We start from the raw sequence: 22761 nt of genomic DNA, 5'->3' as shown, positions 1-22761 counted from the left end.
ATTGAGCACAGCCCCCCTCCTCGTCCTAGCCGTTGGCGGGGGCGTGGCCCCGCGAGTAACAGGTCTCCCGCCCCACACTCCGCGGGCCCGCGCGCAGACAAAGACATTCCACAGCCCCCGCCCCTCCGCGCACTCGGCCAGAGGGGGAGGAGACACGTGTCCCGCTAGCGCCGAGTCACGTGGAAAAGAAAACGAACGAAGCCCGCGGCCACTCGCGCACGCGCACAAGACTCTGGCCCGGCGGGCTCGGAGGGAAAAGGGGAGCGGGTAGGCGACTTCTTCGGGCTCCGCGGCCGTGCGCAGGCGCCGTGGCCCGACTGGAGACTTTGTTCTCCACGGAGAGACCCAAGGGCGGTGCCGGTGGCTGGCTGCGCACGCGCGCCGCCTCATTTCCGGTGCTCTCTTTCGCTGGGTCGCTCGGGTCGGCTTCGGTCGCTGTCGCTCCCGCTCTCCCACCCCCGCCAACCGCCACTTGGGCCTCTGCCGCTGCCGCGTCGCTTCCTCGATCCCTCGATCGCACATCCGCCCCAATGCAGCGCCGGGACGACCCCGCCGCGCGCATGAGCCGGTCCTCGGGCCGTAGCGGCTCCATGGACCCCTCCGGTGCCCACCCCTCGGTGCGTCAGGCGCCGTCTCGGCAGCCACCGCTGCCTCACCGGTCCCGGGGAGGCGGAGGGGGGTCCCGGGGGGGCGCCCGGGCCTCGCCCGCCACGCAGCCACCACCGCTGCTGCCGCCCTCGGCCACGGGTCCCGACGCGACAGTGGGCGGTCCAGCACCGACCCCGCTGCTGCCCCCCTCAGCCACTGCCTCCGTCAAGATGGAGCCGGAGAACAAGTACCTGCCCGAACTCATGGCCGAGAAGGACTCGCTCGACCCGTCCTTCACTCACGCCATGCAGCTACTGACGGCAGGTAAGCGGGCCTCCCGCGTCCCTCTGGGTCGCCTGGCCACCCGGGGGCATGGGCAGCAGTGGCTTTGTTCCGCCCGCTTCCCGCCCCCTCGGGGCCAAGGCAGTCGTGAACTCCCCTTCTCTCATTCTCATCCTGGAGATCCTGGATTCCAGACTCCCATCCCGGCCCTCGGTGCGAGGGAGAATTTCTAGGCTGCAGTGGAGGCCCGAAGGGGACTCGCGATCTCTTAGCGCAAAGATCTTGATGGATAGCGCTGCGCTCCCCGCCCCTTTGCCGACCCTTCCCCCTCCCACTTCTTGCAGCTGCCCTGCGCTCCGAGTGTTCAGATGCTTCCAGAAATGAACCTTTATCTCCCCCTACCCCCAAAGGGAAGGCTTTCTTCATTGCGGGTGGCGGTAGACGCCTCTACTGAGGGTGTAGGGGGTGAAGACAGCCCGAGCCGGGGAGGGACTGTAGGAGGGAGGGCCGAGGTGAAATGGGGTGAGGCTGAGTGCCCTGTCCAGCGCACCGCGCTCGCTGGGGCTGAGTCGGGCTTAGCCGTAACAAGAGCTTAAGTTGCTCGGAGGCAGGAGCAACCTGTGGGAATCGGAGCTTGAGGTTTTCCGAATCAGATTTCCGACTTCAGCAGATAAAATGATAATTGCTATAGAGCTGGAAGGTTAGACCCCGTTATTTTACAAGGTGGTGGTCATCAGGTTAAAAATAATCCTAGAGACAGTGAAATGGGGTAGGAGGGTAAAGGGTGGTTTGCAAGACATTCCCTAAGATGGACAAAAACTGAGAGAAGTTGAAAGATGCTTGTGCACGAAAGGCTTGGTCTTGTTTTATTTCTTTTTGCTTCAGTAGTGAAATAGATTAGGAAAAGTAGTCTTTGTTCTCAGTCTGTAGACTAACGTTCCTTTCCTGCTCTGCACTGGCCAATCACCTAGTCGCTCTGATTTTTCCCTAAAGGCGTCTGTTTTGCCCTCACTTCTAGTTAAAACGTTGTTTTAATAAGTATTTCTTATGAGACCTGAATTTTATAAGTAAGTAAAAAGTTGCAGCCTTCAACTCTAAAAGAGTAGTCGGACTGATAAAATGGACAGAGCGTTATGAAAATACCATTTCCCTCCCCTTTGTTCTCCGTTTTCCTACATTGGTAAGGGGTCTTCACTTTTTAACCGGCAATAAACAAAGTTCGCTGTGGTCAAGAATAAGAACATTTGGATAAACTGCTTACATTTTCAATTGCTCTTCTTTAACACAGTCAGATTGTTCGAAACATTGCTGTTCATTGTGTTCTTCTGGCAATCGTTTTGAAGACCAGGATGCCTTTTTTCCCCCCCTTCCATGTTGCCTTGCTTATAGCAAACACCAGGTGTTTGAACCTGAAAGCAAGTACATGCAGACTTAGGAGTGGCAGGCTGAATGCTAAAGGTTGACTTGGTAGTCTGATTTTTATTTCCTCTAGTCTTTAAGCAGTCCAGGTTAAATGAGTAAGAATAACAAACTTTAGAACTTAAAGAGGTGTTGACTTAGGTTTGAAATTCTGACCCTTAATTAGTTACCTACTCTTAGGAAGTTTTCTGAACCTCAGTAACCTTATCTGGAAAGTGGGATGGTGAATTGAGAAAATTAAATGTCATGTAGAAGTACTAACACTATTCCTTTTTGGCCATAATCAGATAACTTATCACCCATTTTCTTCTAGCTGTAAATCCATGGTACTGAATAAGGTATGAAAACTTGGTGTTTTGGGGATGCCTGAGTGGCTCAGTCAGTTAAGCATCCCCCTTTGCCTCAGGTCGTGATCCCAGGGTCCTGGGATCAAGTCCTGCATCTGGCTCTTTGCTCAGTGGGGAGCCTGCTTCTGCCTCTGCCTACATCTTGTCCTTGCGTGCGCTCTCTCTCTGACAAATAAAATCTTTAAAAAAAGAAAAAGAAAGAAAACAAGGTATTTTTTTTCCCTTTCTGACCACACCAAGTGCCTAGTATAGTGTCTTTCAAGTAAAAGGTGGTTTCTTAGAATAAAAACTGTTGATTCTTAAAAGTTACTTAGAAGGGGCCTCTGGCTGGCCCAGTCGGTAGAACGTGACTCTTGATCTTGGGGTTGTAAGTTGGAGCCCATGTTGGGTGTAGAGATTACTGAAAAATAAAAATCTTTGTTAAAAAGTTACTTGGGGGGGGCGCCTGGGTGGCTCAGTGGGTTAAGCCGCTGCCTTTGGCTCAGGTCATGATCTCAGGGTCCTGGGATCGAGTCCCGCATCGGGCACTCTGCTCAGCGGAGAGCCTGCTTCCCTTCCTCTCTCTGCCTGCCTCTCTGCCTACTTGTGATCTCTCTCTGTCAAATAAATAAATAAAATCTTTAAAAAAAAAAAAAAAGTTACTTGGGGGGGCGCCTGGGTGGCTCAGTGGGTTAAAGCCTTTGCCTTTGGCTCAGGTCATGATCCCAGGGTCCTGGGATCAAGCCCCGCATTGGATTCTCTGCTCAGCAGGGAGCCTGCTTTCCCTCTCTCTCTGCCTGCCTCTCTGCTTACTTGTGATCTCTGTCTGTCAAATGAATAAATAAAATCTTTGGGGGAAAAAAGTTACTTAAAATTTTCACTCTACTCTTACTGCTAAAATTCTGTTACAAGAGAGTGCTCTTTAATATTTCTTAACTTGGGCTTTTTGGTGTTTATTGTTGTGCTTGGTTTTTTTAATAAACTCAAATTTGAATTGGAGAATTAGAGCTGAAGTAATGTTAGCTCATTGAGAAAACAGACTTGGGGTATATGGATGCTTCCTAGTGTGGTTAAGTTTGATATATATTGGACCTGGCTCTTAATGTATTTTTTAATGATCTGGAAAAGGGGTTGTAGTGAAGTCAACCCACTGTGAGGAAGTAAGACCATGAGAAGACAGAATAATAGTATTTAAACTCTGATAAAGAGGTGCCTGGGTGCCTTAGTCAGTTAAGCACCTGCCTTCAGCTCAGGTCATGATTCTGGGGTTCTGGGATCCAGCCCTGTATTGGGCTGCCTGTTCAGTGAACAGATAATCTGCTCCTCCCTCTCCTTCTGTCCCTCCCCTCAGCTCATGCTCTATGTCTAGCTCTCCTTTCTCTCTCTCTCAAATAAATAAAGTCTTTAAAAAACAAAAAAACAAAAAAACCTCTAGTAGGGATATGTGTAAGAAAAATAAGTGTTCTTAATTGTGCCAGGCACTAGTCTGGGCACTTTAAGTCAAATATTTAGTCTTTGTGACAATATTATGAAGTTACTTTTTTTTTAAGATTTTATCTATTTGACAGCACACAAACGGGGAGCGGCAGGGAGAGGGAGCAGCCGGCTCCCTGCAGAGCAGGGAGCCCAATGTTGGGACTCAATTTCAGGACCCTGGGATCATGACCTGAGCTGAAGGCAGACGCTTAAGTGATTGAGCCACTGAAGCACCCCTGTGAGGAAGTTACTCTTATCCTCATTTTTACAGATGAGGAAATCAAGGTACCCAGAAATTAAATAATTTGCCTACAGTAACAAAATTAGTAAACAGCATAACTAGGATTTAAAGCGTGCCTGAATCTGGATCCATACACTTAAGCTTCCCCATCTACCCCACCTCCTACAATATACAGTACCTGCAACAAATTGTACTTCAAAAATATTTTGTAGGGGCACCTGGGTGGCTCAGTGGGTTAGAGCCTCTGCCTTTGGCTCAGGTCATGATCCTAGGGTCCTGGGATTGAACCCCGCATCGGGCTCTCCGCTCGGCTTCCTCCTCTCTCTCTCTCTGCCAACCTCTCTGCCTACTTGTGGTCTCTGTCTGTCAAATTAATAAATACAATCTTAAAAAAAATATTTTGTACTACTTGGACAAAATGCTACCATTTATTTTAGCGCATTGGAGTGTTAGCTAACAGGTTAGTAAAGATAATAAGGCCAGAAGAAGAAGAAGGAAAGCCAGAGAGCAGAGCCTAGCTCTTGCAACTGACTCTCCTCAGGTACCTCTGCTCATTTCCAAAAAGAAGCCTCAAGACCCAGACCGCTCTTTCTTCAGCAGCCACATACCCCTTCATGCCCCTTTCCCAGCCTTGCTTTATTTTCTTTGAAGATTTTATTTTTGAGTAATCTCTTCCCAATGTGGTGCTCAGACTTAGAAACCGTGAGATCAGGAGTCGTATGCTTTACTGACTGAGCGCCTCAGGTGCCCCCCCTTACTTTATTTTGCACTTAATCAGCATCTGATGTACTATACATATTGTAGTTATGTGTGTATTTGTTAACCGCTCCTCCTTCAACAGCTAGAATGTCAGCTCTACCAGGGCAGGGATCTTTTGTCTGCTTTGTTCACTGCTCTATCTCCTATTGCTTGAAGCATGCTGCACAGAATGGACTCTTGCTAAATATTTGATGAACGAATATTCATCTTCATTGCATGATGGAAAAACAACACAGTTCTGAAAGATTTACTTTTTGAATATAGAGTTCTGTGTTAGCCAAATTGATACTCAGCTGTGATGACAATTAAATGCATTCGCAGATGTGCAAGGACTCAGTCTACCTATACTTGTTTTCTAAAACAAAAATAATTTATCTTGTGTTACTTATTTGTGTAATAAACATACAGTGTTTGTATGTATATATATATCACTGTTCTTTTTTTACTTTGTACAATTAGGGAAATACAAATTTGTGTAAATGACTTAGGAGTAAGTAAACATTTTGTATACATTAACAATTCCCATAAGATCTTGAAAATAGGGACGCCTGGGTGGCTCAGTTGGTTGGACAACTGCCTTCGGCTCAGGTCATGATCCCCGAGTCCCGGGATTGAGTCCCGCATTGGGCTCCCAGCTCCATGGGGAGTCTGCTTCTCCCTCTGACCTTCTCCTCGCTCATGCTCTCTCTCACTGTCTCTCTCTCTCAAATAAATAAATAAAATCTTTAAAAAAAAAAAAAAAGATCTTGAAAATATACTTAGAAACCTGTCTTTCAAAAGCAGTCATTGGGTATTAAAGACAGTCTGTTGAAACTTCAAGATACTTAAGTCCTTTTTTTGATGCACAATATGTTAGAGAAATATCTATTTCATTTCATTTATAGGGGCTAGCAAAATCTATTAAAATCAGAAAGTGGAATTAGTTGCAAAGAATTCTAGACCAAATATAAGTATAAATAGTAGGATAGATAGGCAGAGGTTATCACTATTTCAGCAGTGTTGTTTACATAAGAAAGTCATCAGAGTTGCAGCTGATTACAAGATAAAGATGTACAAATCAGTACGTGTCTGATACATGAGCAGTAGCCAATTAGAAAAGAAATAAGGGGTACCTGGGTAGCTCAGTGGTTAGGTGTCTGCCTTCGGCTCGGGTCATGATCCTAGAGGTCCTGGGATCGATCCCCATATCAGGCTCCCTGCTCAGCGGGAAGCCTGCTTCTCCCTCTCCCACTCCCCCTGCTTGTGTTCCCTCTCTTGCTGTCTCTCTTTCTCTGTCAGATAAATAAATAAAATCTTTAAGGAAAAAAAAAAAGAATTGACAAAATCTCATTTTTAGAATAGTATCCAAAAAATTATAAATTAAAAAGTAGTATCAATTGCCTTGGGATGAGCAATAAAAATCAGTTCAAAATGTGTATGAATAATCATAAACAATAACATTAAATAATATTTAACCTTTGTGTAGAGCATGTAACATGTGCCATGAGGTATGCTACTTATTCGGTCTTCTTGGCCATTCCATGATGAAGAATTTTTATCTCAGTATTACAGATGAGGAATATTGTGATCACATATTGTCAGCTTAAAATTTTACTAAAGATGATCAAGGAAGATCTGAACGAGAAGAGAAATATGCCATGTCCTGGGGAAGTTGTGGGGTAGGGGGAGGGAGATGGGGTGGTATGGGGACTAACAATGTTAAGACAATAGGACTTGTAACATGCTGACTTTTTGCATTTCCCAAACTAATCTCAACAGGATTTATTTATTTATTTATTTATTTTTGAGAGATGTATTTATCTTAGTGCACAAGTGGGAGGGGCAGACAGAGGGAGAAAGAATCTCAAGCAGACTCCTCCCTGAGCACAGAGCTGGTCTTGTGGATCGATCACATGACCCAGCTACAACCTGAGCCAAAATCAAGAGCCAGACACTCAGCAACCGCACCACCTAGGTGCTCCCAATTGGGTTTATTTTTTTCAACCTGACGTTAAATATAAAGTAGCTGAAAGAGAAAATGAAGATAAATGAGAAAAAAAATTTTGGAGACCGGAAAGTAATGAAAATCTGCAGTACTAACAGAAATTCAGTCAAACAAAACTTCGGGTTTGAGAGGATGAGAATTAGAAGGAACTCAAACATTGCTGGTGGAAGTGTATATTGATACAACCACTCTGGATAACAGCTTAACATTTCATCTGAAAGTTAACTTCCAAATTTCTTAAAATTCAGCAACATTCCTAGGAATATGCCCAAAGAAACTTTGGTACGTGAATGCCTCATTCATAAAATGGTGCACCTTATTCACAAAATGGTGCAACTTGTTTCACCATTGATTGGAGACTGTGAGCTTTTCAAAATGAAATATTTCTATAGCTGTGAAAATGAGAACTTACAGCTACATGCAACAACATAGAGAAATCTTGGAAATCTACTATTACTCAGAAAAGCAAGTCCCATAAGGCTAGATACATACGGTACAATACTATTTTTATAGAACATAATACTAGTGAGATTAAGAAAATATTGTTAGCGTACATTTTTCTCTGATAAAGCAACTTTTTACAAAACTAAACATATGTTTACCATACGATTCAGCAATTATACTCTTGGGCATGTATCCCAGAAAAACTAAAACTTAGTCTCACACAAACCTGTGCATGAATGTTCTCAGCAACTTTATTCATAATAGCCCCAAACTGAACACAAACCATGCGCCTCCCATAGGTGAATAAACTGGTACATTCATACCATGGAATATTATTTAGCAGTAAAAAGAAATGGTAAATGCAGCAACTTGGATGGCTCTCAAGAGAATTATGCTGAGTAGAAAGAGCCAGTCTCTAAAGGAAACATGTATAATTCCATTAATTTAACATACTTGAAAATACAAAATAATGGAGACGGAGAATAGATAAGTGGTTGCCAGGGATGAGGAACAGCTGGAGTGACCGTGGCTATAAAAGGGTTAGCATGAGGAATCCCGGTAACAGGACTGTTGTGCAGTTCTTGACTGTGGTGGTGCTTGCATGACAGATTAAACCACATAGAACAAAACATGCACACATAAGTCAGTATAAAACTGATGAAATCTGAATAAAGCCAGTACGTTGTATTAATGTTAATTTTCTGGTTATGATACTATATTATATACGTGCAAAGTGTTAATCATGGAGAAAAGTGGGTGAAGGGTATGTGAGATCTTTTATTTCTGACAACTACATATAAATCTACAGTTATCTTTTAAAAAAGGGAGGGTGCCTGGGTGTCTCAGTTGGTTACGCATCTGCCTTCGTGTCAGGTCATGATCTTGGGGTCTTGGAATTGAGCCCCACTGCAGGTTCCCTGCTCAGTGGCGAGTCTGTTCCTCTCCTTCTGCCCCTCTCCCCACTTGTACACCTCTTGCTCTCTCACAAATAAATAAAATCTTAAAAAGCTCTAAACTCTAAATTGTATCATAAAGAGATGCAGAAGACCATGGTCAATTTATCATAACAGGTTTTGCCACTATCCTGGAATGTGAAAATTGAGCCCTTTACAGGACTCTACTCAGACTTTGGGGGATTTTTGTGAACCAATACCTATCTTCTGTCCACATTGTCTGGGAAATAATTCTGTTGGTATCTTTTCTTAGGGAAAAGATACCTCTGCCTTCTTAGCTCCTTAGGGAGCTAATTTGCAGCTTTCATCACATTTTCAAAGGGGTCCATGACTTTAAAAAAGATTAAGAAATGATCGGTCTGTGCTCTTGCTTAAAACAGTTAAGTAATTTGATAAATAAAAAGACTGGAGCTTTTTTATACAAACATAGTAAACTTACTGGTCTTGTGATTCCACAAGGTGGGTACCAACAGAAAAGATACAGGGCAGAGAATTACAAATTTGGGGATGATAAAGTCATATGAAGTCATAGGGCAGAGAATTATAAACTTGGGAATGATTAAAGTCATGAATCATTGAGGGTGTTAATGGTACGGTTCTTTCATTCAGTAAACATTTGTAGATGCCTGTTGTGTATGAGACATTATACTAAAAATGGCAGGTACCCAGTTTTTGATGGAAGGGGTCCAGAAATCATTAACAAGGGAGGGAGTAATGTGGTTAGAAGTATGAACCAAGTGCATTGAGAGTCAAGAGGAGGGCATGACTCCTGACCTTGCAGAGCAGAGATCCTCTGAATCTTGCCCTCTTAAAAACACTGTCTGGATATCTTAGTCAGAAAATCTTGACCATATTCTTGATGCTTATGCAGCCCTTATCGAATGTTTAGTTAAGAAATGTACATGGTAGGATGCCTGGGTGGCTCAGTTGGTTAAGCAGCTGCCTTCAGCTCAGGTCATGATCCCAGCGTCCTGGGATAGAGTCCCACATCCGGCTCCTTGCTCCACAGGGAGCCTGCTTCTCCCTCTGCCTGCCATTTTGTCTGCCTGTGTTCGCTCTCTCTCTGATAAATAAATAAAATCTTGAAAAAAAAAAAAAGAAATGTACATGGTAATCTGTTTTTAGTTAAGCCAATCCAGTTGATAAAGTTTGTATATAATTTTCCCTGACTTTTCTAATATTAGCATTTTTGTATTTATTAATTTTTTTTTATCCTCTTTTTTAAAAGTAAGAAGGGAAGACTAGAGAGGTTTAATTACTTGCTCAAGGTCACATACCAAGCATGTAGCAGAACTGGGAATCAAACACAGTTCTGTCCAGGTTCAAAACTCATGCCCTTTCCTCTAAGATATGCATTTAAGAAGCAATCCTTGGTAGCTCTTTCTGCCCACAGGTCCTGTCCCTGTGCTTTAATAAAACCATTTTTTGCACCAAAAAAGAAAAAGAAACCTCATCCTTTAGAACTTACAATCTGATAGTGGTAAGACCTACCAAAAATGGAACAGTTAAATTATAGGAAAAGATAGACTAAAAGAAATGCCACAGTATTAGTTGAATTTACTCTGACTGATGGAAGGAGTGACCTCAGTTTAAGTACCTGCTGTGTCACTAACTAGTTTTGTGATCTTGGGCAAGTTATATAACTTTTCTAAGCCCAGGTTTTTGCACTTGTTAAATAGGGGTAGTCCTGGTTATAAAGACAAGATGAAACAATACAAAATTCCTGATGCATAGAGACACTGGATGAAATACGGTTTTTGTAAGTGTCTGGCTAGAAAACAAATGGATCACCTCTCTGTGTTGTTTACACTTTAGCTTTTCTTTCTTGACTCTTGGGACACCCAAGGTCTCTAGAGGCCTAAGCAAAGATCACTTAAAGGAGTTAGTTTCAAAAAAGATGTTTAGAAATTACTTTGGCCTGAGGGTTAAACCATTTTTAGGAAGCTTCTCGGTTTTTTTTCTTCCCACTACAACCCACTTCAAGCTCTCCAAGAAAAGTGAGGCCAAGGAGAGAAATAGAGAACTAAAGAAGAAAAGAAAAACAAGATCAGGCTACTGAACATCTGAAGTACCCAGAGTGCTTTCATGTACTTCAACCACATGACAGTGTCTGGGGCTATAAACTGTACCCGAAATTTTACAAAATCAACTCTTGCTTAAATAAAGTGCCCCCCCCCCTTTGAGAATCTCTTCACTAGAGGCAGTAATTAAAGCATGAGGTTTGAAGTTAGAGAAAGCCTGGGTTTTGATCCTTATTCTAGTACTTGAACAGTTTTGTGAGTTTGTTTGCTCATTTGTAAAATGGGGATAGTTCCGGCTACTTGACTGAGTTATTTTGTAGGATAAATGAAGTAATATTTGTACAGTATTTGATACATAGTAGACATTGAATGAATATTCAGTCCTTTCCCTTCCAAACATGGAAGATGAGCCCTCTTGAAGACTTACTGTTGCCTCTTTGTGTTTTGCTTTCTAGGCTAAACTCTCCTGATTCTTTTATCTTTTCAGTGCTCAGTTTTATTTAATCAGCCTTCTGGGACTTCTCTAAAAATGCTTTAATATCCTTTTAAAACTGTGAGGTAAACTGGCCAAAGGGATTCTAATGAAGATGTGATTAGTGCAAAATATAACGGAAAGATCCATGTTATAGAAAGAAAGGTCTTGAGTAAGCGTCTGCCTTCAGCTCAGGTCATGATCCCAGGGTCCTGGGATGGAGTCCCGCATTGGGCTCCCTGCTCAGTGGGGAGCCTGCTTCTCCCCCTGCCTGCCTCTCCCTCTGCTTATACATGTTCTCTCTCTCTGTCTCTGACAAATGAATTAAAAAAAATCTTGAAAGAAAGAAAAGAGAAGCGAAGCAGGCCTGCCTTTAATTTACTGGGTGCCATTACATTGCATAAAGACAAACCTTTCTCTTGAGTTCAGTTTTTGTAGCTCTCCTTCCTGTAGGAGTACAACAGATTAACAGGCTTTGAGTCTTACCTTCTTGCACTGGCCAAGTAAAGTTTCTGGAAAGTGCTATAAAATATAGCTGAAGGGCCTAACTAGATGGTAGCAATTAGGACACACAGAGAGACATTTAAAATGAAGCATGTAATTTGTTCCACATTTTTAGAAGCTCTTTGGTGATGTTTTCAGATCACAAATGTGGCATCTTTGTTCCTAGGATTTTTGAGGATTGAGTAACCAGTTTTTCAGCCTGGAAACTCAAGAAGAGATGTATTCAGAGATGGTAGGCTCAAAACCAGTGACTAGAAAAAGCTAATATTAGCAGTAAGTGGGAGGGCAGAATAGGGGTCAGGATATACCACCAGTAAAACAGCAAACAAATAGGATGTTGAATGAAGGGTTTAGTCTGTTAATTTTTTTTTTTAAAGATTTTATTTATTTGACACAGACACAGCAAGAGAGGGAACACAAGCAGGGGGAGTGGGAGAGGGAGAAGCAGGCCTCCTGCCGAGCAGGAAGCTGGGTGTGGGGCTCAATCCTAGGACCCTGAGACCACAACCTGAGCTGAAGGCAGGCGCCCAAACGACTGAGCCACCCAGGTGCCCCTAGTCTGTTAATTTTAAGGTCAAATTTGTTCTGTCTTTCAAACAATGAAACATAGGAGTGTGAAGAACACACCCCTCTACAGTTCTTCTCATAGGAGTAAAGTTTTAGTTAAGGATATTTACAATATTGGGCCTTGGTGGCTCAGTTGTTAAGCATCTGCCTTTGGCTAAGGTTATGATCCCAGGGTTCTGGGATCAAGCCCTGCATCAGGCTCCCTGCTCAGTGGGAAGCCTGCTTCTTCCTCACCCACTCCTCTTGCTTGTGTTCCCTCTCTTGCTGTGTCTCTCCCTCTGTCAGATAAATATAATATATTTTTTTAAAAAGAATATTTATGGGGTGCCTGGGTGGCTCAGTGGGTTAAGCCTCTGCCTTTGGCTCAGGTCATGATCTCAGGGTCCTGGGATCGAGTGCCACATCAGGCTCTCTGCTCGTTGGGGAGCCTGCTTCCTCCTCTCTCTTTCTGCCTGCCTCTCTGCCTACTTGTGATCTCTGTCTGTCAAATAAATAAATTCTTTAAAAATAATTTAAAAAGAAAAGAATATTTACAATATTGGGAGGGAGCTGTGGCTCAGTCAGTTGGGCATCTGCCTTCGGCTTGGGTCATGGTCTCAGCATCTCCCTCTCCCCCTGCCCCCACTCCTTTTCTCTCTCTCTGTCTCTCTTCTCTCTCAGATCAGTCTATAAAATATTTACAATATGGGTTTGGGCACCTGGGAGGCTCAGTCGTTAAGAATCTTTCTTCAGCTCAGGTCATGATCCCAGGATCAAGCCTGGCATCCAGCTCCCTGCTCAGCAGAGAGTCCGCTTCTTGCTCTCCCTCTGCTACACTCTATCTCTCTCTCTGTGTCAAATAAATCTTTGGAGGGAAAAAAAGGAACATTTACAATATAATTAGCAGTTTTAATTTTCAGAAAGCAAGGGACTGTGTGCTTTTGGGCATAAGCAGTTCAGTTAGCACACCATATTCTATAATATCTGAAATTAGGCGCCTTTTTTTTTTTTTTTAAAGATTTTATTTATTAGAGCATGGAAGTGGGGAGGGTCAAAGGGAGAAGCAGACTCCCCACTAGCAGGGAGCCTTATGCAGGACTCGATCGGGGACTCCAGCATCGTGACCCGAGCCAAAGGCAGTCGCCCAACCAATTGAACCACCTAGGTGCCCCAAAATTAGGCTTTTTAATAAGCAGTTTGAAATTCTGAACTCTTATGAAGTCTGTCAGAATCAAAGTGACTTTCCGTCATCTGTATACTTCACAGCTGGACTTAGTCTAAACAGTTATTTTTAAAAACTGTTAAGAGGGGGGTGCCTGGGTGGCTCAGTGGGTTAAAGCCTCTGCCTTCAGCTCAGGTCATGATCCCAGGGTCCTGGGATCGAGCCCCGCATCGGGCTGTCTGCTTCGCGGAGAGCCTGCTTCCTCCTCTCTCTATCTCTGCCTGCCTCTCTGCCTACTTGTGATCTCTGTCTGTCAAATAAATAAAGTCTTTAAAAAAAAAAACAACTGTTAGAGGTATGGGTTTGTACAATGTGTTTGAATAGATCTTTTTTTTTTTTTTTTTTTAATATTCTGTTTTTACGTAATCTCCACACCCAACATGGGTCTCGTACTCATCCCTGAAATCAAGAGTCACATGCTCTACCAACTGAGCCAGCCAGGTGCCCCTGAGGTAGTATCTCTCTATACCTTAAACCAGTGGCTTTCACACTTTGAAAGCCACTGGTTTAAGGTACAGAGAGATATTACTATATATCAGCATAACCTAGTAACTTGCTAGAAATAGAGATTCTTAACACAAATCCCAGACTGGAGTTGGGGCCCAGCAATCTAGTTGAACAAGCCCTCTAGGTGATTGTGATGCATACTGAAGTTTGAGAACCCTTACCTTAAAATTATAGAAGATAGAGGGGTACCTGGTTGGCTCAGTTGGTTAGGTGTCCAGCTGTTGGTTACAGCTCAAGTCATGATCTCATGGTTGTGAGATCAAGCTCCTCCCTGAACTCCCTGATTAGCCAGGAGTCTGCTTGAGATTCTTTCCTTTTCCCTATGCACCTCATCCCCCCGCCCCATGCTAGGGCACATGCACGCTCTCTCTCTTAAATAAAATCTTTTTTAAAATTAGAGGAGATAGAAACACAGTATGGGGATAGTATATAAGGAGAACGTTCTGTATTATTTAGACTGTTCCAATGACTTAAAGGAGTATAAATTTAGTTTTTTGACTCTTTACAGTGGACCATATAACATTTTAGTTGCTGTTCATTGCCTGTGCACACTGCCCCATCTCTGTTAGTACTCCTGTTGTAGCATCTAAGTGTACTTAGCTTTCATCTTCAGAGACTGGGAATGCAGTTTATAAATACAGTGAAGATGGGGATTATATTTGACTTGTTCTGCCGTATGTCCTGTATTGATAGGCTAGATGTCTGGCCCTTTGTAAGTCTCCCCTAGTGGTTAATGATCATACCTGTATCTCCCCCATCATCTACCTCTCCATAGGAAGCACTCAGATGCTTACAATAAATGAATGAATGAATGAATGGAATTCCCTAATTATGGGAAACCTTTCTGTATACAAAGGTTATATCTGATGAAACTATCTTTTTTATTTTATTTTATTTTTATTTTTATTTATTTTTTTTTAAAGATTTTATTTATTTATTTATTTGACAGAGAAATCACAAGTAGGCAGAGAGGCAGGCAGAGAGAGAGAGAGGGAAGCAGGCTCCCTGCTGAGCAGAGAGCCCGATGCGGGCCTCGATCCCAGTACCCTGAGATCATGACCTGAGCCGAAGGCAGCGGCTTAACCCACTGAGCCACCCAGGCGCCCTGATGAAACTATCTTAATCTGTGACTTAAAAATACCTCCGTGCATGTTTGCCTTTAGGACATTAACTGAACTTGGGCTAGATAATGTTGACACTTAAGCACTTTCTAGGAAATGGGCTTTAGTTAGTATGTGTACATATGTTATTTTATTCGGTCTTTATAGCAGCCTCACGAGGTAGATACTGCTTTCATTTTACAGTGAAGAAGCCTAAAATTAGAGCAATTAAATAACTTTTCAAAGTTGACACAACTAGTGAGTAGCCAACTAAGAACCACATCTTTCAAAGCTCTTAAGGACTATCATACAAAGCACTACTGTCAACAATGGTATTTTAATGGGACTGTTCATTGTATATTAAAATTACTGACCTTGTTTCTTCATAAAGATACAACATTGTGCCTTTTTTGGTTTGTTTGATGCAGACCTTACTTTCATTTATTTTTTTTAAAGATTTTATTTATTTATTTGACAGACAGAGATCACAGGTAGGCAGAGAGGCAGGCAGTGAGAGAGGAGGAAGCAGGCTGTTCGTGGAGCAGAGAGCCCGATGCGGGGCTCGATCCCAGGACCCTGGGACCATGACCTGAGCCGAAAGCAGAGGCTTTAACCCACTGAGCCACCTAGGCACCCCTAAATTCACTTATTCTTGAGAAACATTTGAATGGCTCTGATGTAGAGGCTTAAGGTGTGAATGGAAGAGCAAACTGTGTTCATGAGAAGCAGCTTTTGGGTTTCCTAGTCAACTCCATACATCTGAACTATTCGGTCTTACACTCTCTTACTGCTTTATGCAGACTCAGAAATTTGTGTCTAGTTACCAGAATAAACTAGTTCATTGTGTTTGTCTTATTCAGAAATTGAGAAGATTCAGAAAGGAGATTCAAAAAAGGACGATGAGGAGAATTACCTGGATTTATTTTCTCATAAGAACATGAAGCTGAAGGAGCGGGTACTGATACCCGTCAAGCAGTATCCCAAGGTAACCTATAACGTGCCTCATTCACTTCGTTGTCTCTGTAGGTGTGAGAGCTATGGGTTGAAATAAAGACTTCTGGAAATTCTGATGCATCAGGTCCTTGAGCCTGTGAAGCTTCCCTCCCATAGTTGGAGTACTTGTTTCTGGCAGTTAAAACATCTGTTTCCATAACTAACAGTGTACCTATTGCTAGGAAGGAAATATAATCAGCTTTTTATTACCAAAAAGAGTTTCTTTCTTAAATGTTTGTTCAGGCTCCAAGTTCACACACACACACCAATTGGAGAGTTGCTCTCTGTCAAAAGATAGATATGGGGGGGTGAAGATGGACACAAAATCTAAATACAGGAAATGTGATACAAATCCTTGACTAGATGAAGTTAGTTTTATTTCTTATTCCGTGTTTTAATTTTAAATAAATGCCTTCTCATTTTTCTTCTCCTCTTCTCCTTTTTTTAAAGAAGAGAAATTAGTTCTATTTGATTCACCAAACAGGCACTACAAAAGAACGCCATTTGTCTTTTCTGAGGTCATTGCCTTAAAAATGTTTACGAGTGTTGAAGTACTAATGGTTGTAGTGTGATAGTTTGAAAAGAGCACCAGACTACATCAGGAAACCCAAGTTCAAGTCTAGGAACTGCTATTGTCTAGTTGTATAAGCTTAGACTGTTGACTTCTTTTCAGTCTATCCTCAGCATATCCTTCAGCAAAATGGAGATGGTAATAGGACCTCTATTTTATAGGGTTGTTGAAGATCAAATGAGGTAATAAATGTGGAAATATTTTACAGAAATGTGTATAAGAAATCCATTTTTATTTTCTGTCAGTTCAATTTTGTGGGGAAGATCCTCGGGCCACAAGGGAATACAATCAAAAGACTGCAAGAAGAGACTGGTGCAAAGATCTCTGTGCTGGGCAAGGGCTCAATGAGAGACAAAGCCAAGGTAAGCTCATACCCATGAGGCAAGAAGACAGTGCCTTCTGGAAGCCAGTGCTTGTAAATGTATAGAATGTGAATCTCTTCAGTTTGTGTATGAGAGATTATAGATTATAGAGATTGTGTAGAGAGATTATACTTGTTTGGCAACCCTAGAAAAGAGCCCTGGTGATTGTTTCTTTCCTGATATTTGACTGCGAGTGATGGAAGCAGTAGTAGCAACTTTCAATTTTGTAAGCTTATCTATGAAAACTTAGAAGGGGAGCTGGATATACTAAAACTTACCCAGACTGAAGACACTAAAATGTGAACAGCGTATTCCCTTGCCAGTAACATAGAAAAGTGAGAGCAATAATGTTGTGAGTGCGGGTGAGTCTGAGGATTAGTTGTCTGAGTTTTTTAATAGCCAGCTGGAATGTGAAAGAACACTAAAAGAAAGTACTTCAGAAGGAACCATCAGTAATCCTGACAACAGAACCTCAAGCTGATTTTTTTCCATGTCATAGCCCCATGGGCTTTGTGTTCTTCAGATGTATCAAAAAAAATTCCTGTCCAAATAGATTAGTCTTAGCCTTCTAGGGTCAGCTTTTTAGATGTGGCATATCAGATACAGCCTGAAAACTTAGAACACTGTTTTCTCAGAGCCCTTTCTTTTATCCACTCACTTTTCTCACTAGATGGATGGATACACTTAGGGCTGAAGTATGTTATTTTACCTACTGAGACTTACATGGGATTTTCTTCACTCTATCCTGACTTTTTTCCAGACCATATAAGCAAATAAGAAGAGCTGGTGCTGGGCCACCTGGCTGATTCAGTCAGGAGAGCATGTGACTCTTGATCTCGGGGCTGTGAGTTTAAGCCCCACAGTGGGGGGTAGAGGTCACTTAATAAGTTAAAAAGTGGGGCGCCTGGGTGGCACAGATGGTTAAGTATCTGCATTCAGCTCAGGTCATGATCTCCAGTTCTTGGGATGGAGTCCCACGTCAGGCACCCAGCTCAGCAGGGAGTCTGCTTCTCCCTCTACCTCTCCCCTGCTTGTGCTCTCTCTGTCTTTCTCTCAAATTAATAAATAAAATCGTTTTTTGAAAAATAATTAACTAATTAAGTTTAAAAGTTTAGGGGTACCTGTGTGGCTCAGTCAGTTAAGCACCGAACTCTTGGTTTCTCTTTAGGTCATGATCTCAGGGTTTGTGAGGTCAGGCCTGCTTCGGGCTCCTCACTATGCATGGAGCCTGTTAAGATTCACTCTCCCCTTCCCATTGCTCCCCGTAAATAAATAAGCTTGCTTGCTTATTTATTTAAATAAATAAATAAGCTTGTTTGCTTATTTATTTATTTATTTGAAGTAAAAGAAGAAGAGCTGGTACTTAACAGCACTAGCTGGGATTGAAAAGCAAATGCTTGGCAATGAGTGAGTGCACGCATGCTTGGCAAACAGCTGATATCTGAGTGAAGACTGGAATTACGTTTCTCTCTTTTATACCTTCTAATAAGAGCTGCAGTGAATACATCAGGAAATCAAGACACTGGTTAACTTTTAGTAGCAGACTGATTACAGGTTTAGCAGGTTGCGTGAATTACTATTCTCTAGATCTTGTTTTGCTTTCTTACACTTTACTGTTTTTCTGAGATGTTTAGGTTATTTCTTGGTGTCTCTTTACACCGGACGCAAGTGTCATTTTCTCCCATCCATGTGATACGATGTCTTTCTGCATTTTTCCATAGGAGGAAGAGCTGCGCAAAGGTGGAGACCCCAAATACGCCCACTTGAATATGGATCTGCATGTCTTCATTGAAGTCTTTGGACCCCCATGTGAAGCTTATGCTCTCATGGCCCATGCTATGGAGGAAGTCAAGAAGTTCCTAGTACCAGTAAGGAAATCCACATCCTATATTACTGAGCAAGAGAGAACTGGGATCTTGTGCTGTTGCTAATGAGGCAGGGGTTCTTAATCACGATCTCTGCGTAGCATGAAATTGCCTACCAAATTCCGTATTTATGTTCATTTTTCTGAGGTAGTGTGTTACTTTTACCTAGTCCTCAAAGCACTGTACCTCAAAGCTACTCTACCCCTCCTTATCTAATGTGTTTTTAGTTATATACCGGGATCTGTTTTAGTATCTTAGGTCCACAGTGTGTCTGGCATCTGAACGTCTGGTTAAGAAAGATTTAACAGAGTCTTGACTGAGCTAAGTGTGTTGGTACTAGTGTGGAACTAGGAAGTTACGATAGGAAAATGGCTAAGATGGTTGTAAACCCCCTGTACTCAGGGGTTTATGTTCTAGACTCTGAAGAGTGTAGAAGACAGCAGCAAGAGGCTTCTAGCTTCCAATCTTGATAGATCAAATTTTGACTAGGGTGTATTCAGGGCTTTCTTTCCTGAATGAATTTCTTACATAGGGTTTGATTTGAAAGAGGTGTGATTGTTATAGGCGTGACTGTTGAGGATATTAAACAAATAGGTGTGCAGTTTCTTTCAGAGTATAACGGAGGCCCACGAAGAGTCGGGACAGCCCAGGTTACCTTAAGTCTTGCTTATTACCACCTGTTCAGAAGGTCCATTCTTCGAATATGTAGAAAATGGTGTGATTTTTGCTCAGCAAGACTTACTAGTTGCCAGAGTTAGCATACTACAGTTGAATATTTAATAACCAGGCATGAATCTGGAACCTTGGGAAGCATGGGAAATACTCTTCACGAGAGTCGAGTAAGCTTCCTGTTTTCGTCACTAAAACTAAGAGGAGGTGAGATACAGTTGTTGGCTTTCTTGTGTAATGCAGAATGAGGAGTTGGAACTAAATGTGGTTGTCAGAGGATGTGAGAATCGGTAGAGCAAAAATTTATAGGCAGTGTGTACCTATAATGCTGAGCTCTACGAATTCCAACACTGTCTCAGATGTCTCAGCAGCTGCTTTGCTTCCAAGTACCTCATCTTCGTTAGAATGTTCAAACATGAAACAGCCAATTTAAAATCTCCTAGAGAAGACCTCGGAGCTGGTAAATTTTCCCTTGAGGGAGTTCTTTTTGCTCTTTTTGAGGTGTTCTCTTGAAGCACCCTGAGCCTCCCAGTGTCTGAAGGGCTGTAAGGGAATGCATATCTCCTCTTTATCCTTAGTCTCAGCGTATTTCTCAAAAGGCATAGCTTTACGAGGCTTTCATGTAAGTGGATCTTCGAAAAATATGTCTGCCAGGCGTATCAGGGTGTCTTTGGTGTTGGTGTAGCATTTGGAAGAATCCAGGCAAATGGGCCGTCACTGGTCACTTGATTCTCCAGGGTGGGTCTCAAGCAGCAGTAATGTGCAAGGTAGGAGGAGGTGAAGAGTTGGGGAGGGGGGCATCTCTGTGGTGACTAGAATCTTCTATTCTTGAAGCTCTGTCCACCTGGGATATATAAAAAAGCATGGAGTATTAAAACTGAATGGCTCTCATCAGGAAATATGTGAAAAGATTTGCAAATGGCATTTGACTCAATTCTTCCCTCTTGTGAAGAAAAAGAAAGTGAGCCTATTTTTGCATCCATGACCAGAGCCTCCGTTTTCCCCTTAGAACCATTAACTGTACCAGAGAGGCTTCCTGGTACAGTAGGAAGAGCACTGGACTGGGACCTTTATCTGCGTCATCTTGGACAAGTTATTATTTCACTTTTCTGAGCCTCAGGTTCCTTGTTCATCCCAAACATTTGTTAAGTATCTGGTAGGTGCCTAATACTCTGCTTGGGTCTGAAGTTACAAAAATGGCTCCTTTCTCACAATCTAGTGAGAAAGACAATTCTAGAATGATGTGGTAAGTGCTTGGGTCTGAGAAAATTTCACAGTGCTGTGGAAAAAGAGGAGGGAGTGGGGGTGGCATCAAAGAAAGGTTTTCAAAAGAAGTAATATTTTAGATTAAGTCTTCTAAGAGTGCATTAGTCTCTCAGGTAGACAGAAAAGGCAGTGTAGTCAGATGATTCAAAGCCTAGATTTTGGAGACAGGTAATTCTGAATTCACATCAAGTCTGCTACTTACTAGCTGTCTGTCCTTAGGCTGGTGGCTTTATATGCCCTGATTCCGTTTCCCAACTGTAAAATGGGACGACCTGCTTACTTACTTCAGGGTAACCTTGAAGATTAAACTGCAAAACCTATAGTGAGCTTATTATAAAGTACCCAGTGCGTAGAGCTTAATTAACGGTAGCAGCTTTTACTATTCTAGGAAAAGGAAGCTATTTGCAAGAATGGGTGTCTAAGTATGCTAGGTTCTGAACTACAGGTGGTTCTGCATGGCTTGAAAGGAGTTTATCCGTGGAGAGTGGATGGAAGTGATCTGGAGAGCCAGGTAGGGACTAATTATGAAAAGCTTCAGCTGAATAATGAGGGGTCTGCCATCAGGACTTTCCTCGAAGAGGTGACAGGTAGGGTGCCGTTTGACTTCAGAAAATGCATGACCTGAGACTTCGTCTGAGCGTTCAGAGCTGGTCTTAGTATCCAAGGCTTATGTGGGCTGGACAGCTTCTCAACAGAAGGTAGAGATGTGGCCCAGTAATCCTTTTATCTTTCATTTGCAGGATATGATGGATGATATCTGCCAGGAGCAATTTTTAGAGCTTTCCTACTTGAATGGAGTACCGGAGCCCTCTCGCGGACGTGGGGTGCCAGTGAGAGGCCGAGGAGCTGCACCTCCTCCTCCACCTGTTCCCAGGTAAAAAAAATAATGGAAACAACTAGAAACAGGATGTAAGTTTGGCCAGTATCGTTTCTCTCTTAGTGGTGCTCTTTCTTCTGTCTTAGAAGGGCCCTCAGGATTTGTACCAGCAAGAGTGGAATTAAGTAGATCTTAGGTCCTTTGGCCATAGCCAAGTGCAGCAGTCCTGTTGAAACTTTTGTTGGTCTTTTAATTTTGGATAGTTCTAGCAGTTTAGAATGGTCTCTGGCTTTAGAAGTGAGAAGTTTACCTTTTGTGACTGACTTTATGGAATGTTCAGACTTTCCAAAGTAGTACACTGATGAAACATCTACAGGTCCACTTGGGAACCTGGGAAGTCTCCAGTATGGGTCCTTTACCCACCTCTTTGGGTTCTTTGGGGATTTTGTTTGTTTGTTCATTTGTTTTTTCTCTGTTTTAATAATGGTCTGCTTAAGGCATTGTGGGATCTGTCTGGCTCCAGAATTTGCAAACAAATCTGAACATGAAAGTATTATCTATGTATTAAAATCTCCATTTAAAATACGTTTTCTGGGGCACCTGGGTGGCTCAGTGGGGTAAAGCCTCTGCCTTCAGCTCAGGTCGTAATCTCGGGGTCCTGGGATCGAGCCCCGCATTGGGCTTTCTGCTTGGCGGGGATCCTGCTTCCCCTTCTCTCTCTGCCTGCCTCTCTGCCTGCTTGTGATCTCTCTCTCTGTGTCAAATAAATAAATAAGATTTTTTTTTAAAGATTTATTTATTCATTTGACATACACAAGGAGGCAGAGAGGCAGGCAGAAAGAGAGGAGGAAGCAGGCTTCCCGCTGAGCAGAAAGCCCGATGTGAGGCTTGATCCCAGGACCCTGGGATCATGACCCGAGCCGAAGGCAGAGGCTTTAACCCACTGAGCCACCCAGGCGCCCCAAATAAATAAGATCTTAAAAACAAAAACATGTTTTCTTCTTACAGGGGCCGCGGTGTTGGACCACCTCGGGGGGCTTTGGTACGTGGTACACCTGTGAGAGGAGCCATCACCAGAGGTGCCACGGTAACTCGAGGAGTGCCGCCCCCACCTACAGTGAGGGGTGCTCCAGCACCCAGAGCACGGACAGCAGGCATCCAGAGGATACCTTTGCCTCCGCCCCCTGCACCAGAAACCTATGAAGAATATGTAAGAAGTTTGAGCAGTGTGCCATTTCCCGATACCTAGAAGGCTGCCAAAGGAAGTTGAATGATAGGGCATTGGCCCTTGGTGTAGGTAGCAAGGACTGCCTGTAAGATCTGGAGTCTGGTCTCTTCTTTTGCAGTGAATGTTAAACTATGAGAAGATTTTTC

At 42.9% G+C, this 22761-nt stretch overlaps 1 protein-coding gene across 2 annotated transcripts in view; it reads left to right on the top strand.

Moving 5' to 3' along the window:
- The first annotated feature begins 228 nt into the window (after positions 1-228).
- Positions 229-22761, top strand: part of KHDRBS1 (KH RNA binding domain containing, signal transduction associated 1) — a 41274-nt gene continuing 18741 nt past the window's right edge. For both annotated transcript variants that reach the window (XR_004289838.1, XM_032361268.1), the window contains exons 1-6: positions 229-912; positions 15705-15829; positions 16654-16770; positions 18492-18638; positions 21311-21444; positions 22396-22597. Coding sequence is in view for 1 of the 2 variants with exons in the window: in XM_032361268.1 (XP_032217159.1) it covers positions 531-912; positions 15705-15829; positions 16654-16770; positions 18492-18638; positions 21311-21444; positions 22396-22597 (1107 nt within the window). In the remaining variant the exon portion in view is untranslated. The remainder of the gene's footprint in view (positions 913-15704; positions 15830-16653; positions 16771-18491; positions 18639-21310; positions 21445-22395; positions 22598-22761) is intronic.

The sequence above is a fragment of the Mustela erminea genome, chromosome 10 (genome assembly GCF_009829155.1).
Source record: "Mustela erminea isolate mMusErm1 chromosome 10, mMusErm1.Pri, whole genome shotgun sequence".
Classification (NCBI taxonomy): Eukaryota; Metazoa; Chordata; class Mammalia; order Carnivora; family Mustelidae; genus Mustela; species Mustela erminea.
The sequence above is the reverse complement of the archived record's forward strand: the minus strand, read 5'-3'. Positions and strand labels throughout refer to the sequence as shown.